The sequence below is a fragment of the Ziziphus jujuba genome, chromosome 7, assembly GCF_031755915.1.
Source record: "Ziziphus jujuba cultivar Dongzao chromosome 7, ASM3175591v1".
Taxonomy (NCBI): Eukaryota; Viridiplantae; Streptophyta; class Magnoliopsida; order Rosales; family Rhamnaceae; genus Ziziphus; species Ziziphus jujuba.
Genome location: NC_083385.1, coordinates 7,388,108 through 7,405,237, shown reverse-complemented (window position 1 = coordinate 7,405,237; position 17,130 = coordinate 7,388,108). Strand labels below are relative to the sequence as shown.

General features: G+C 34.6%; 4 protein-coding genes across 8 annotated transcripts; 3 read left to right on the top strand and 1 right to left on the bottom strand.

The window, feature by feature from the left end:
* The first annotated feature begins 2,534 nt into the window (after nucleotides 1-2,534).
* LOC125423909 (protein BEARSKIN2) lies at nucleotides 2,535-5,383 on the top strand. The gene is made up of 3 exons (XM_048479760.2): nucleotides 2,535-2,697; nucleotides 4,037-4,314; nucleotides 4,631-5,383. Exons 1-3 carry the CDS (start codon nucleotides 2,535-2,537, stop codon nucleotides 5,276-5,278), a joined length of 1,089 nt encoding a protein of 362 aa, XP_048335717.2. The 3' UTR covers nucleotides 5,279-5,383.
* An 813-nt stretch (nucleotides 5,384-6,196) lies between these two features.
* On the top strand, nucleotides 6,197-9,664 carry LOC107409769 (single-stranded DNA-binding protein WHY2, mitochondrial). Its single transcript, XM_048480013.2, has 8 exons — nucleotides 6,197-6,364; nucleotides 7,193-7,314; nucleotides 7,399-7,496; nucleotides 7,652-7,744; nucleotides 7,943-8,037; nucleotides 8,445-8,518; nucleotides 9,142-9,230; nucleotides 9,351-9,664. The coding sequence occupies exons 1-8, from the start codon at nucleotides 6,327-6,329 to the stop codon at nucleotides 9,465-9,467; spliced, it is 726 nt and encodes a 241-aa protein (XP_048335970.2). The 5' UTR covers nucleotides 6,197-6,326; the 3' UTR covers nucleotides 9,468-9,664.
* A 611-nt stretch (nucleotides 9,665-10,275) lies between these two features.
* LOC107410812 (tRNA-specific adenosine deaminase TAD3) lies at nucleotides 10,276-13,514 on the top strand. Of its 4 annotated transcripts, none has more exons than XM_048479961.2 (9): nucleotides 10,276-10,504; nucleotides 10,608-10,659; nucleotides 10,769-10,817; nucleotides 10,928-11,056; nucleotides 11,248-11,330; nucleotides 11,714-11,813; nucleotides 12,174-12,620; nucleotides 12,736-12,848; nucleotides 13,084-13,514. In XM_048479961.2, the coding sequence occupies exons 1-9, from the start codon at nucleotides 10,438-10,440 to the stop codon at nucleotides 13,304-13,306; spliced, it is 1,263 nt and encodes a 420-aa protein (XP_048335918.2). In that variant the 5' UTR covers nucleotides 10,276-10,437; the 3' UTR covers nucleotides 13,307-13,514. The 4 variants fall into 4 exon arrangements, with proteins under 4 accessions (XP_048335918.2, XP_048335916.2, XP_048335919.2 ...); XM_048479959.2 differs by having other exon boundaries at nucleotides 10,277-10,504; nucleotides 10,928-11,077; XM_048479962.2 differs by having other exon boundaries at nucleotides 10,278-10,504; nucleotides 10,769-10,839; nucleotides 10,956-11,056.
* Nucleotides 13,515-14,407: 893 nt separating this feature from the next.
* LOC107410774 (phytolongin Phyl1.1) lies at nucleotides 14,408-16,836 on the bottom strand. 2 transcript variants are annotated; one of them, XM_016018240.4, is made up of 2 exons: nucleotides 16,469-16,836; nucleotides 14,408-16,043 (listed from the first exon to the last, which is right to left on the bottom strand). In XM_016018240.4, the coding sequence occupies exon 2, from the start codon at nucleotides 15,610-15,612 to the stop codon at nucleotides 14,776-14,778; it is 837 nt and encodes a 278-aa protein (XP_015873726.2). In that variant the 5' UTR covers nucleotides 15,613-16,043; nucleotides 16,469-16,836; the 3' UTR covers nucleotides 14,408-14,775. The 2 variants fall into 2 exon arrangements, with proteins under 2 accessions (XP_015873726.2, XP_015873727.2); XM_016018241.4 differs by having other exon boundaries at nucleotides 14,408-15,731; nucleotides 16,469-16,835.
* Between the last annotated feature and the right edge of the window lie 294 nt (nucleotides 16,837-17,130).

Here is a 17,130-nt window from a genome sequence, read left to right as displayed (position 1 = left end):
ATATTAAACTTAATTTTTATTATTAGATGGTTAATTTGCAACTTAACAAATGGGATATATGCCCCTTAAATCTGATAATCACCATCAATAATATATAGAACAACTAGAATCTCTTAGACTTCATTCCCACTTAATTACCCTATCATGGTCTATAGAAGTCGTGCCTACCGTTAATGCTAATTAAGATTAAAGCTTTGGCATTTTCAAGAGGCAAAAAGGTGTTTTTGTTACAGATGAACATGTTGTAAAGAAAAAACTTATTGAATAATCAATATCAATTGCAGAATTGTAGAAAAACGAGATAGGTTGGCCATTTTTTTTTTTTTTTTTTTTTTTTTTTTTTTTTTTTTTTTGTTGTTTGTCCTCAGCAGCTTGGTGTTTGCAGCCCATTTTGAGTCAAGACTAAGTCACATAAACATATAGAAGCAAAACTACAAGGATTTGGAATAACTCCGGCCAATTAAGAGGAGTTGCCCTTTAATAAATATGATGTATAAATTGTAAGAGGCCAATATGTATGAAGAAAAAGAAAGCAATTGAAACGAAAAATATGATATATATATATATATATATATGATGAACGACTGATCAAATCAGGGTATTTCATAAGTAATACGCAATCAAAATGTTCATTTTGGGTATAATAATAATCATATATACACTAGAATAGTTCTCTCTCTCTCTCTCTAGATGATACACTATTAAGTGTATAACTTTGAAATTAGTCATCCAATCAAAATTTTTAGGGTCATGATTAGATAGTTCCAAAACCATTTGAATTAAGTTTGAAATGATAGAAACAGTAATTTTAACATCGGATTGTTCTAGCAAGGATAGCTTAATAGAGTTTAAACAAAATATATATGGTTAAGCTAGTCTCTTTATGTATTGGAACCGAAACTAATCATTCAAGTAGGTTTTCTGTACGCCTCTAAAAAGCTTTTTTTTTTTTTTTTTTTTTTTTAAATTTCTTCAGAATATTAAAATTAATCCTGTAGATACAACCTGAGACCCTCTTAACAATATAATTAGTTAATAATATATAGAGATGGTTCATAGAGTCGTAGGGGAAGAGAATAATAATTCAAAAAAACAGAGAGAAAGCGTAAAATTGAATCAAGTAAGTTCAAGGTCGTACCCACATGTGCAAAGCCCAAGCTTTGGCGACTGCGTCTCCAACTATATGATATTACGATTAAATCCAAAATTGATAAGAAGCTAATTTGAATGCTAATAATAATGCATATAAAATTTCGGCCGTCCAATCAAACGCGAAAATCTCAAGAAGTTTCAGCAGCTGGTTTTTTCCAACCCTTGCTTTGGGAACAATCAATATCCCATAATTATAACTTTTATTATTTTCTTGGGATCGTTTATTTGCTTTTAATACTTCCATTAAACTAATTTCAAATATATGACGAACAGCTACTCCAGAATGACTATGAAGCGCGTGAGGACAATATATAATATATCATCCATCGGTAATTAGGAGATTGAAAGTGATTAGAAAAAATAGCAAAGCTCAAGAGTGGATTTTTTGCTTCCTTAATTTTTATTTTTATTTTTTGCTTAAAATATTTTGCTTTCTTCGCTTACAATTAACTTCATGGAATTCTTGCTCTATACGATCATATATATATGAGAATAGGGATTTAGTCCTGCAACAAGTGAATTCTAGTTTTTTTCCTAAGAAATAATGGATGTGACAAGTGCATATATTGTCATATATATAATTAATCAAGTCCAAAAATAACAAATATTGAAATTTATATTTGTTAGGAAAGGAACAGGTGTTTACATGCCAAGTAATAAATATTTTTGTTCATTCATTTTCTCAAAACTATATAACATGGTTGAGGAATTAAAATTTATTTATGGATGGATGGAAAATATATTATATGTAACAGTAATACTATATCATATGTTTCATTTTTAATTATTATATGCATTGTAAATTTAGTAATTTATAATAATATCATGCATAACATCATACAATAATAAATTAAAGCATTAAATTCTATATAAATATTTTATAAGTTGGATAATGAATGATCTTTTACACAAATTGTGTTTTTTTTTTTTTTTTTTTTTTTTTTTTTTTTGACGAGGTTAAAACTCATACCACGACGTGAGACCTTTATTATATTTATGTGGCTTATAATTATAGATTGGAGAGTGTATCCACGTCCCAAAATGAGCAGGTGAGGCAGCAGGGTAAAATATAGAGCAAAAAGAAAGAGAGGAAAAAAAAAAAATCCATCACAGTCTCGTATTTCTTAGACGTGCTTTTTACGATAGCTTTAACCATCCCCGACGGCGTAGTCACCGGCCGTCAACTTTTTCACATCAACCATACACCCGTTGACACACCACCACCATATTTAAGCCCCATGTCAGCATCCCCACGTACAATTTTAATTCATTTGCTCTAAGCATATTGATAGAGATCAGAGAGTTGTTCAAAAAGCTTGAGGTAGCTCTAGCTTAATTATTACAGCTTGCTGATTTGCCTTATCATTTCTTAGTCTTTGTCGATGGCTTCGTCTAGCGGTGGTGTGCCTCCGGGTTTCCGATTCCACCCCACCGACGAGGAGCTTCTTCACTACTACTTGAAGAAGAAGGTGTCCTTCCAAAAGTTCGACATGGAAGTTATTAGAGAAGTGGACTTGAATAAGATGGAACCTTGGGAGTTGCAAGGTAAAGTTTCACCTGCATGACTGAATTTTGTTGTTTATTTATCCTCAATCCCCAAACTTAATTGATTGCTAGTCTAGATAAGTTTGGATTGTGTTTCTCTGTGTTCGACTTTAATTTCCACCTAACCTCCTTTCGCTAGAATATATATTTTCGTTTGTACCAAATTACATATGATAATTGCTAGTTGCTTTGTATTGGACATTGTGTAAAATTTAATTCATAACTCTTACAAGTTACAAGTAATCTCAATTTAGTTACGACATCGAAATATGTATACTATATAAATATAGCTGTATAAGTTTGTAACTTTGAGGAATTTCCTTCCCCTTTCTCTCCTTCGTAATTAATCTAGTACTGCAGTTAACTATGTATACAGTTTCGAAGCGTAGGCAACAAAATGGGTGCTCGTTAGACACAAAAAATGGCCGGTCTAGCTCTTTAGTCGTAGGGCGTATATCTATATATATATATATATATATACTGTTTGACAGATACATAAAAGATGAAGGTCATGATGATGGAGAGAGAATCACATTCCATGACGTTATTAGCACTGCAAGTTTGTTGAGTAGGCCGCACATATATTTATATATATATAATTGTCGAAGCTTAGAATTTGTAGAACATCATAGATTTGATCCCATCTCGATCGGATTTTACATTGAAATTAATCACTTATTTTGTCAGTGAATTTTTGTAGCGTCGAGTTACAGATTAAATGCACATTTTTTTTTAGGTAGTTTTGAAAGAAATGAATAGATTGCCTTGGCTTCTATAATTTCAATTGTCATGGAAATTAAATATGTAGATGAACTTAAATACATGAACGCAATGCAATTTGCAGTGGGAATTGTTGACTTTTGACCAGTTGTGTGGTTGTCTATGTTTATAAATAATTAAAGAATTAGATTCAGATAGCATTTTCGGTATTTAATATATTACATAGGGAATGGATGGTTACAAGTTAATGCATCTTTCTCACGAGGACATACATTAAGCTCAAATAAAAATAAAAATAAAGTAGCTGGTCTTCCTTAAAGATACGGCCTTTGCCATGTAGTCAGCCTTTGATTTAATCGTCAATATTGCATTCATGTAATTGATAATTTAATTAAATGATTATTACATACATAAGGGCAACAGTTTAATTCTCCCTCGATATAATAAAAAAAACTGCCGTGTGTCAGAGAACAAAAGGGCATAACCTATAACAATGATTATTTATATCTTACGTCATATAATTAACTTTAGCACTATATGATATTAACAGAGGCAAACCAAAACAAGTTAGAATCTACTGCTGTTTGATTGTGTGTGTATATGCATTATGTACTTGCAGAGAGATGTAGGATCGGATCGACCCCACAAAACGAGTGGTATTTTTTCAGCCACAAGGACAGAAAGTACCCAACTGGGTCGAGGACCAACAGGGCCACCAATGCAGGGTTTTGGAAGGCAACAGGGAGAGACAAGTGCATCAGAAACAGCTACAAGAAGATTGGTATGAGGAAAACCCTTGTCTTCTACAGAGGCAGAGCTCCTCATGGCCAAAAGACTGACTGGATTATGCATGAGTATCGCCTTGAAGATGCTGACGATACCCAATCAAACTCCGGTGTATGTGTATCTCTCCTCTTCTCAAATTTTTTCATTATGTGGTCCCATCTAGTGGGACCCATAAAAACCATCTAATCATATATAAGGGTGGTCAATTATCGTAAGTCAAAAAGTCAACTCTTATGAGCCATCGTAATCACCGGATCTGTGCTTGGCTGTAGGAGATCAGTCACCTTCAAACTCGATGCAATTGCCAATTTGTCAAACAGTCCAAAATGCACTTTATTCATGCAACACGTTCCTCTTTTTCTTTTCATTGTTCTTTTATGGATTAATAAACTAATTGAGACACGTCGCTCAATTTGGTGTATTATAGGAAGATGGATGGGTGGTATGCAGGGTATTCAAGAAGAAGAATCTGTTCAAAGTTGGAGGAGGAAACAACGAAGGAAACTCGGATCAACAACTCAACAACAATTCCAGCTCCAACCTAGCTCGATCTTTCATGCAGAGAGACAGCCAATACTTGCTACGCCAACCTCACACCCACTCTACGCAGCCAACTTTCGAACTCAACAAGCCTGACCTAGCCCTTCACTATCCTCCACTCCCAGCTCCTCCCCATTACTCTCTCCTCCATTCCCAAGCCCTTATTCAAACCCATAAGCCACTTGGCTATGACTACACCACCCAGCTTCCTTCCGACTCCAACCTCATGGTGAAGCAGCTCATGACCAATCCTCCCAGAGACTGCGAGAGTGGCAGCGAAAGCCTGCGGTACCAAGCAGCTTGCGAGCCAGGGCTCGAAGTGGGCACCTGTGAGACAACTCAACACATGGTCAGTGGGCGAGAGGAGGGCATCAATGAATGGAGCATGCTGGATCGGATTGTCACTCCTCATCTGGGAAATGAAGGCTCATCCAAAGGTGTGAGGTTTGAGGATGGAAATGCAACCACGTCCGTTAACCAAATAAATCAGCTTTCGTTGCGTGGAGAGATGGATTTTTGGGGCTATGCTAAATAGAGAATTTATTTAGGTGCTTTGTTAATGGATGATGACAAAGTACTAAAACGAGTGGATTAGAGCACACAAAATGTTTGCTCTAACCATTTATTTCATTGATATATATATATATATATATGCTTGTTTGATTTGGATCGTACAATTGAAAAAATTATTATAATTTGTTGCTTTTAGATTGACATATTGATTCCTTCCTCATTCAAACAACGAGTCCTTTTCTATTTAATTAACTTTTTCTGTAATGTGCTAAACAATTTTAACACATTCTTTGTGCGTGGATTTTACTCTGGTGGCCAAATAAAATTCATTGACATTTAATCTGTCATTTACAATAATAATTAGCTATTTTAATATGTAGATTTCATTAGCAGAAAAAAACGCTCATGGTAAAACAAATTAAAAATCAAAATAAACCATTATACATTGAAGTGGTCTTTTTTGAGAGAAAAAGAACAGCTAAATTATAAGAGATATTTTGTAACTTATCATGTTTATTTTACTACTAAAGTAATACTAAAAGTATCATTTAATCTATCACAATATAAAATGGCAATTTGATATGCTTTTATTTTATTAATTAAAAATTTTAATATAGTCTAAATATAGTTACAAATAAACCTTTAATCCTTAAAACAAAAATAATAGAGGTAAATCTTTTTAAGATAATAAAATGACACTTAAGACATGGAAAACATTTTCATAGATTAATTGGTATTTATCCTTACTCTAAAAAAAAAAAAGCATTAATTCAGAACTCGTTGGAAGAGTGATGGAAGATTTAAAAAACGGCGTATCGTCTATGACTGAAACTTGGGGAACCGACAGGTCGTATATAAGTCATAATGCAAATGGGGGGAAAATAAAAATAAAAAAGAAAAAGTGACCGCGGAACTATACGTGGCGCTATCCAGATTGAAATGCACATAAAGTTGGTGCCCCACCACCCTCGGCGCCCAAATCGCCTGCTCACTCCCCGAGCGGCTCTTGGCTTGTCTGACTGAGCTCTCTCTCTCTCTCTCTCTCTCTCTCTCTCACAGGTGTTTCAAAGATGATGAAGCTTTCTTCTCGTCTAATCCAACACTCAAGGTACCAGGTTTTTGCTTTCTAAGTGCTGTAGTTCTTCGCTATAAAACCCATTTGATTTATCTCCAAGAGCGTAGCATGTGGGGCTTGGGTTTTTCCAGAAACTGAGTACCCCCATTCCTTTACCTGTGGAAGGCACAGGTTTACGGAATCTAAGGGCTCAAAATTTTCCAATTCTGGCTGTCCTTATCTTACTATTTTATCTTTTTACTCTTATGTTAAACTCGTTGAAATGAATGAATCTTCCACGTTCTTTTTGTGAACAAAAAAGAGGGAATTTTTATTTTTATTTTTTATTTTTAAATAAAAGCCCATTCCTGTACCTGCAAGTATACCCTATCTCAATAAATTTCCTTTTGATATGGAAATCATTATCTTGATTAGTGTTTATGTACACAGATAGGGCAGAAAAGAAGAAAAAATTATTCTAGACATCTAGTTGATTATTGAATGGGGTCATCAAGGAAAAAGCTTTTCTCTAGAAGTTGATTGTTGAATGGGGTCATTAAAAAAAAAAAAAAAAAAAAAAAGAAAAAGAAGCTTTTCTCTTAGAGTAATGTGATGAGTGTTGTGCAGGAATTTTCTACTGAAAAATTTGGAACTAAATGAAAATTAATTTCACTAGCCTCCGTTTACGAACATGAAACAATTTTGAAGCTTTTAAAATGTCGGAAAAGTCTTCCATGTTTTCTCATCCTTTCCGAATGTTGGCTTCTTGTTTTCTTCCTATTACAAAACCCACTCCAAAGCTGATCTTAGTTTGGCTATTTTCTTTTCCTTCCTGATGTTTATGGTTATCTTTATTTTTTTGGTATGTTCTCTGGTGAAAAGGAACCAGTTGTCTAGAAAGCTCTTATATGGGAAAGATGGTGATGTTAAAGATATGCTATCGTTGCATTCATTTTCACATCGGGCTGGCATTTCAACTTCTGGGCAGAATATTGCTGTCAAAGGTAATTTGTCTCTACAATGGTTTTTCATATTTTTTCCCACACCCTAAGTTCTAATTATTTTGTTCTTTGTTTCTGAACCTGTAGGAAGTATAGGAGATCGGATATTTGCTCCTTATACTATTTTCAAGGGAAAAGCTGCACTCTCTGTGGCTCCCATGCTTCCAACATTTACTAAATTGGAGGTATGTTTTCTCATTATAACATTTGATCAAGTGCTCTATATGGACTCCCTGTTCTTTTCTCCCCTCCTCTTTTTTAGATAATGCTTGTTCTTGTTCTTTCTTTTTTTTTTTTTTTTTTTTTTTTTTTTTTTTTTTTCTTTTCTTTATTGCATAAGTCTGGTAGTCTTGTGGTTGATCGCCGTGGTTCCATAATGTTGACATTCATGCCTGCCATTGGTGAGCGCAAGTATGATCGGGAGAGGAGACAGGTGATTTTTCTTGTTTCTTCTTAAATTATCCTTTTCTTAAATTTTTTTCAACATGAATATATATATATATATATTATGTATATTATATGTTGTCATGTTATTTAGTTGATAAAAATGTGGCAGAAGAGCTTAGATAATAGGTTCTATCTCTCTCTCTTGCAGCTTGACTGACCAGTTTAATTGACATTCATTTTCCAGGTTTTTTCTTTGTCTGCAACAGAGGTTGGATCTTTGATAAGCTTGGGTGCCGATGAGTCTTGTGAATTCTTCCATGATCCTTCAATGCTAACGAGGTCTGTTTCTGCCCTGTCAGTTATTCTTGTTGAAATGTCTGTGCATTCTAGAACTGAACTTGTAATAGCAAGATTTCTTTGCATTGGAAAACATATCACATGGTGATTAAACCAATTCAGTGGCATCATCTTAATGTTCTAATACGCAAGCAACAATTTTTCTTTTCCTAATTTTAAGAATATAATAATTTACATCTGTCTGGCTTCTATTAATAGTGTGCTACAATAATGCTGGACATCTATATACTATAGTCTTGAATTTGTCATGGAAAATTTACTTACCTTGTGAAGTATTTAATATTCTGATTGAACCAATTTAAATAGAATATCTTATTTCATTTCTTTAAAGTCTTTATGCTTTTTGTAAATAGTTAGTGGTTGGCTTTGACAAGCAATTCTTGCTACAGTAATGCTGGACAAGTGAGGAAGAGTTTATCCATTAAGCCTCACGGAAATGGTAGTGGCTATTTTATTGCATTGAGTAAGCAACCTATATCCCAACATTTGCTTTAACATGAAAAAATTAAAATGAAAAATTCCTTGATTAAACACTGCTAATCTGCTCAAGTTAATATTTGTTTTTAAATTTCAAAGTTGCTTTTTCCTTCATCTTTTATAGTACTTTGTTGATTAAGTGCTTTTGATGCAGTGGAATGTTTATCATTGTTATTAGTTTTGTTGGTTTTCTATTATTCCAGGCTGGAATTTCATTACCCATATGAGTTTAGAGTTGATAAGTTTAAGGTAAATGGTAAAATGTAATTAAAAGAGAAACAATATAGAAGAGTAGGAGACTCCATTCAGTACCAATGGCAAATTTGAGATTATAGAATGGTTTTGGTGAGATTCTACCACAATGAAAAGCTCCTGAGCAACTAATTGTCACCTTGAAACAAGCTTCTTTGCTGTTCCTTATTGTCTTTCTCTATGATGAAGGCAATCAGGAACAATCTACTCTTTGAGAATTCCTTCCAACTAATTCCATAGCACTAAGAAAGTAGAAGCCAAAGATATAATATGAGACTGAGCTTACTGGTTTCACCCGTTGCCATAGATTACTCAAATGCATTCATTCTATCTTATTGTTAATATCTTTGGTTACAGGTGTTGTCAATAACCTTTTGAAATCCAAAGATAACTTGGGTGTTCCTGTCACAACTGCTGAATTTGCCGTTATGAAGACAGCTTGCAGCGTATGACTCTGAGACTCTGACAAACTCATAAACCCCCTTTTTACCCATACAATTTGAAGTTTGGAGCCCAGAACACTGAATATGCCATGTTTGCTGTATATGTAAATTTTGTTTTTGCAGTTTGCATTGCCTCACATTATGGGTTGGGATCGGTTGACAAACAAAATGCCAAGAGGTACAGAAGGGCAAACATCTATGATTGATCGGCAAGCTTTGAGTTTAGAGTGGGACAAATGAGGCAATATGTGCCAAATTCTCTTAGTGATATAGTGATTTTATCACTCATTTTGCCAACTGTAAACGACACTTGAGCTTGTTAAATCCTGTGCTTCCTGTACTTTCATGTATTTTGTTTCTTTTTCCATAGAAGAAATCGTTGTTATGTGAAGTTCTTGGGATTTACTCTAAATAGCAAAAATTGAATGTGCCACCAATCTGCGGGTACTGAACTAGCCATGTAATGCCACCAAGTCCTTTTGGTTGGGTACCTACCGGTCCTAAGCCCAGTAGGTTTTTTTTTTTTTTTTTTTTTTTTTTTTTTTTTTTTTTTTTTAATTTGGCTGATAGTTAGCCCACTATGGTGTCAAAAAAGTTTGATGATTATGATAGAATTATTGATTTACTAACCCATGGCTATGGAGATATTTTTTATTTTGGTAGAAGGCTATGGAGATGTATTTATTTACTGTGTTACTGCACCAAGGTTTTAACTTCCAACAATTGGTCCGGAAAGCAATATTTTGAGCAATACATTTTAACCATTATATAAGTAGAGCAGTAATTTAGGCATCAAAATTTAAATTTTTATCAAATGAAATGTGTCATTGAAATATTTATAACTTATATGGATAAATAAATTTAATAATTGAATGACAAATAAATTAATTTAATATTACTATATTATTCCACAATATTTTATAAAAAAAAATTTTGATAACCCAGTATTACTGTATATAATATTGTACTGAATGAGGAGGTTTTTCTTTTTCTTTTATTTATTTATTTTTTTATTTTTTTGGGACAAATGTGAAAGGTGTTATTATTATTATTTTTTTTCCGGAACGACGTCGTGTTCTGGTTGCCTACCTCGGTGCAGAGCTGGGTTTCTCTGTAAGTTTCCAGCGTTGGATGGAGCTCCAAAACCCTAATCAAATAAACTGTGTCTCTTACAGGTCTAGCTAGATTCGAGCTGATAGTAACCGGCAAGATGGACGCGTGGCAGATAGTTTACGTGCCAGACAAGCCCCCAATCCCGCCCGACCAACAGTCCACCGGTCGGTTTACTAGAAAGCATAAAACTTTTCTATTTTGTTTGAGAAAAGACTCATTGGTTAATTTCTTTTTACTGGTTCTGATGTTTTACATTTGTGTAAGCAGTGGATGTGATTGCTACAGTGATTGAGCCAAGGCTTGCCAACACTCTTGTGAGGTTGCTCCTAAATTACATTCATACCATTAGTCTATCATCTTAATTTTTCAATTCTGGTGTTTTCGGTTTCGAAGGATAAAATCATTGTTATATTCTTTAATTTTTTTAGGCGTTTAAATCAAATTGTGCCGCTGGAAAATCTTCGGCATGTGAAGCGGGTGAGGAAGAAGTCTGTTGAAGGTGTGTGTGTGTTCTGTATTTTATTAGTTTTCACCAACCATGTTTCTCTTATGAAACGCGTTTCGACGTAATCGCTGACATGGTGAAGCTAAGGTGGCGAATGGCTTACTTGGCAGGAAAAACTCTGCTATGCTTGATATTATGTCTAGCTTCCGAACATGGCGACCAGTTTGACAGTATTCCTCATGAAGTTCAGGAGTTAATCAGTCCCCACAAGTTGAGTACCTTCGTTACAAAAGTGGGTTTTCGTTTTCTCTTCTGCGCTCTGTTAAAAGATAAAAATTAAAAAATTAAAAAAAAAAAAATCTTTTAGAGTTACGATTCAGATGTTATGAATTTGTAGTTTTTTAATTTATGTAATTTAATAATCTGCTTTTCGTTTAAACAATTTTGAATCTCCAATTTCAGGTATGCAAATATGCTGCAACATCAAAAGAAGAATGGGAAGAACAATGTAAGCTATGGCCAACGTCTTTTCATCCCCCTACCTAGTATGAACCATTATCATTTTAGAAGTTCTTGCTTGTTCCATTTATTTACTGCGTAATTGTATTTCACCACACTCTTCTTCTGATTCATATAATAATGTTTTTTAGGATTTAGGATTGCTTAGATTGTTGGTTGTTGATTACGTGGAGTTGCTTTTAATCTGTATACACTGTTTGGTTGTTGATTACGTGGAGTTGCTTTTAATCTTTATACACTGTTCCAAACATAGCCTAAAAGAATTCCTCTATCCCAAATTTGCTCGCGATAATCAAGGTTTACTTTGCTTTTTTATTTACCTATTTATTTATTTTGGTTCGGGGTCCAAGTGAAGGGAAAAATTATGTGTTCTATACTAACCTTGTTATTTGATCTATCCTCTTTCCAGTAGCATTGATGGTATTACTGGATTCAGCGAAGAGGACTCTCGTTCAGTTTTCAGCTTCATGAACTCTGCCATTCAGTTGGCAAAATCTGGTGGTGGTTCGGTAACTATTTTTTCCATTGGTAACTATTTTACTTTCTTTCATGACTTACTGTCTACATGCTATGTGTTTTATTGGGTTTCCTATTTATGTATGGTGTCTTCAGTCAATCCAAGTTTTATGTTTGAGTTTGGATTATTCGTAATTACATGTCATTGTCCTTTTCCAATAAGAGACAGTTTGTAGGCATGCCTCTTCAATGTTGTCAGCTCTTGAGCAATCTATTATTGACCAGTTGCTTTTTAAATTCTGTGTTGGCCCTGTTTAAGGGCCTATGTTTGAGCCCTTAGAAGTTGGTGTATCACTTGTATTGCCAAGAGCTCAGTTCATTTATACCATGTACCTCTTCCCCTTCTGCTGCAGGTTGTCAATGCTGCAGTTATAGTGGATCCTTCAGCTAAAATAGTAATTGCCACTGCACGTGATCAAATTTACTCATGGCATGCTCCAAAAGACGAGGCAATCCTAGAAACCAGCTGCTCTGAACGGCCATTTGCTTCTCATATTGATTCCAATGGAGTGATGAGCTGTGAAACACCAGGAGGTTTTCCAGATGATTCCAAACAATTATATGATGATGTTTCTTGTCTATATCCTTGGCGGTGGGCCGAACAAAAAACAGATATGAGTTCTTGTTGTTGGCATCCTTTGCGTCATGCTGCTATTGTTGCTATCGAATCCTCTGCTTCCAGGGATAGACGCCTATACCCCAGTTCAGGTGATATCCAAGATAAGCTTGTTGATATGAACAGTGCTCATTCTTCTTCAACAGGCTCTCCTGCAAAAAGGCAAAAGACAAATTTAACAGATGTAAGCTACCTTCTTCTTCAATTGAGAGATCACTAATTTGGGAGGGGGGTTACTTGTATTCCACAGCTACTTGTTGAATTTGAATTAATGTCAGTATTACTATTATGATATTCAGGTGAAGAGTGATTGGAAATTGGAAACTTGCTGTGAAGGTTCACATTCTTTAGCAGCCAGACCTTATCTATGTACTGGTTATGACATCTTCCTTGTTTGGGAGCCATGTGCTATGTAAGTTGATCAAACTGAAAATAATTAGCTCTATTGCCTTTCCTAGCCCTGAAGATTTTAATGCTTATGATAATAATATATATATATATATATATTTTATTGTCATTATGTACTATATAACTAGATCACATAATTTCATTATAGGAATTTTTTTTTTTTGGTTGTTGATTTCTGCTTAGAATATATAATTATATGTTATATTTTCTGATGTTTTACCTCCATATATTTATATTAGGTGTGCAATGGCACTTGTCCATCAGAGAATCAGGCGTATATTCTTTGCTTTCCCGAACCCCAACGCTGGGGCAGTAGGTAGTGTGTACAGACTACAAGGGGAAAAAAGCTTGAATCATCATTATGCCGTATTCAGAGTCTTGGTGCCTGCACAAGTCCTTGATGGAGCTGAGACTTGCCATGGACAACCCACTTCGACTGTGGTCGATAATTATGGGATCTAATATTGCGAAGAATGGATCTCAACTATAAGAAAACTTATTTCTCAGAGATTTGCCTGTAAGACTTATCTGGTTAAATTCACAGAGAACCTTTTTGCTTTAAAGACGCTTGGATAGATAATTTTGTTTCTTATACTTTAGCTCCTATGCTTTCTTTTTTACCCATATGTACTGAATTTGATAAAGTTTTGATACAAGCTGAAGTTATATATGTTTTATGAGTCGATTGCTACAATAAGCTTTTTCATCGAAAGGATTTTAGATACGGCATACCACACAGTCCAAAAAGCTAAGACAACGCGATAAAGAGACATTACATCAGCAGATACTAAATCTTTTATCAGTTAGACGGTCGAGAATATCAAATCTATGTCTCAAGGTCTTATTTGATCTTGCAATCCCAGAGGGACCTCCAATAATTGCTTCGGGGAAGCTAATCATGGATGGGAATTAAGTTGATCTTTAACATGTCTAATGGCTTTAACCATACTGCATTCAGAAACCCACAATAAACCATTCTTTCCCTTTCATTTATATGTTCCCGGCCAAGCTTGGTTATAATTTTCATAAATCAAGCTCCAACCGGCTAAAGCTCGCATTATGTTCCAACCTAAAAAATAAAATAAAATAAAATAAAATATATATATATATATATATAGATATATTCCGTCTATGGTGCGGACTACAGTATTGGTGACGATTTTTCATAATATTGGTGACGATTTTCTAAAAAACTGTCATTAATATTATGAAAAACCGTCACTAATACTGACCGAATAAAATAAAATTAAATATATATATATATATATATTCCGTCTATGGTGCGGACCACAGTATTGGTGACGATTTTTCATAATATTGGTGACAATTTTCTAAAAAACCGTCATTAATATTATGAAAAACCGTCACTAATACTGCGGTCCTCATGCGGACCGTCCTCATCGTAGAATTTCCGTATATATATATATATATATATATATATAGTGGTGGTGTTTGGGGTGCGCGTGGTGTGGTGTTCAGGATACAAACAAAAGTGGTTCTTAAAATATCTCACAATCTAAGGCAGGCAATCAACGTGCCCATTGCCGTGGTATACAATGCACATAAATCGAGAATAACTTCTTATACGAGATCAATCTTGTATTTAGTTCACTTCAAACCATCAAGTGAAATAGTTGGTAATTCCATAAACTTGCATATACATATGCATATAAACTATGGATCTGTACACGATGGATTTTCTAAATCTATAACGCCTGAATGTGTATTTTTTAAAACCAACATACCTTCCAAACAGATGTAAGAATCTAAATGAAGGTTAATGAAGTTTTCTATGTACTTGATCTCTCGTCACAGAAACCAATTCCTAAACGAGTTATAATTTTCAGCTTTCTGAACCAAATAGCGTAAATTTCCATCTCCCCTTTTGGAATCTTGATTTGGCTGAATAAATGCGCAAATGACAAGAACTTTCATCGGATGCACTCGATGCCTCCACAGATCAATAACCAAATCACAAATAATATTAGACAAACAGCTGCATCAACAGCAAGAACAATCCGAACTTGACGCCACCACTTTTTCCGAATGCTCTGAGAACCTGATCTGATTCTCATTGAACCCAAATCCTTCTGTACGGAAGAACCTGCTCCAACTTGGTTAGTAGGATCTAAAGCTGCTGAAATTGAATCAGTATTGATACTTCTATCAGTTGATTTTCGATGCTCTTCCAACTCAATGTCTCTCATCGTGATAACATGATCCTTTGCCTTCTTCTTATCTTGTTTGCTAGACTTGCCCAATAAAGGAGCTTTTGTAGAACTGGCAACTTCAATTTGCCCATCTACACCACTTGGTGAAGGAGATAGACCAGCATGAAGTAACGGAGGAGTTTCAGAAGCCCAGTCATTACCACCCTGAGAAACATTCTCCAAGGAGGTGATCAAGCGGTGGATAACAGGAACTAGTTGCTCTTGTATGCCATTAGTAGTCATAGTTGACAAACTTCCTCTTGAACCCTTTTTGGTTACCTTCTTGAACTCATCTCTCAGATGCTCCAGAAACTGAAGGACCCCAGGATTTCCAAGACTCTCATCAACAATGGTAAAATAAACGTATCCATCTTCCATCAAAAACCCGAAGGTCCTCTTTCCCATCGTCTCAAAATACCACCTATGGAAAGGAGGAGCTTTTTCCAAGCACAGCCCAGCCAAATTTTCGATTTCATGGTCTCCACCACTATATGCATAGAGAATCCGGTTACATCTTGATACACAGCAATAATAAACTATATTTTGAATTGAACCCATCACCACTGTTTTTGAATTTACTCTAAATTGTAGCCCACAGTAACCAATTCAGCCAAGAATACCCAGGTTCAGAATCATGAACACCACTCAACTCTTGTTCTTGTTCCAGATCTCAACACCTACTCCATTCAACAATATCAAAACCTTAATATCGTTGTCCAAAGGGGCTATAGATGTTATTATGCAAAGGAAATTAAGGCCCTAAAGTGAGAAAAGAAGAATATAATAAAATCCTCAATTAAGGAGGCTACAACCAAAAAAAATGCAATCCCCTCCTCGTTTAAAAACTCTACAGCTTCTACCATATACCAACACAGGCCTTCAGCAAAGTCTTCAAAGGCAAGAATGAAATCCCTCATCCTGCCTAGGGCATTTCACAACCACCCACATGAGTGTAAATGAACTAAACCCCTAAGCCCCAAGTTATGTGCCTGTTATTAAAGAAAAGAGCAATAAAACACAAAGATATCAAAGAGAATCTAACGAGATTTGGAATATAAATCTGCCCCATATTCATCAACTAAGGTTTTTAACAAACTCTGCATAAAACCTGCCTTAAACCCATGAAATCTAACAGGTCTCCAGAAAAGTTATCAGAGAAACAAGGGAACAAAAAATTAAAGAAAATAAAATAAGAGGAAACGAAAATACAAGATAAACAACCAATTTAAGTCTTCAACTGAAGTCAAAGATCAAAGCATATAATTTTGAAGAATTCAAGTCAACGAGAAGGAATCAAAAATCAAACCCAAACAAGGAATAGTTAGTTCAGAAATACTCAGACCCACAAATAAATAAATAACCCATAAGTTATCAGAAAAAATAGATCGGCAAATGTATCGTTGCAACTCTATACCTGTAAAAGATTTCCACAAAATACAAAGAATCCTTCAAAGCAGTAACAGTCGCATAAGAAGCTCTATAAAGCGAAGAACTCGAGGGGAGAGAGACAGAAGCAAAGGAAAAATGATTGGAAAAGGAGGGATAATGGATCAGACTTCAGAGGGGTAATATTTGAAAATTCATTATGTTCAGAGATTTGATACCACCACTACTACTACTACTACTACGTATTTTTCTATTAACAGTTCGCCAACAGAGCCCGGAAAACTAGAAAACTAAGAGACGGAGAAGAAAGACAAATTTGCAGGAAATATTACTTCTTTGAAAAATTAAAGGGTTCCGCTGCGACAGCTTTAAAAAAGATAAATAAATAAACCAATGATGTATAGCTTGGCATACTTAAAACTTCTGTTTATATAAACAGTTAAACACACCGTTTTTGGCTATAATTTGCTGAGTTTTCTGTATGTCCTAATTTGGTAAAAAAAGGATTATTATTATTATTATTTTTTTCCCTTTGTGTGTCAAAGAACTAACACAGCATAATCATCCAAGTCATAAAATTTATATTTATAACTATTACTTTCGTGATTACGTTTTTGTAAGGAACATCTTGTGTTTAATTTTTGTTGGAAAAAATCAAAAAACGTTTTAGAGAATTAAAGATATGTAGAT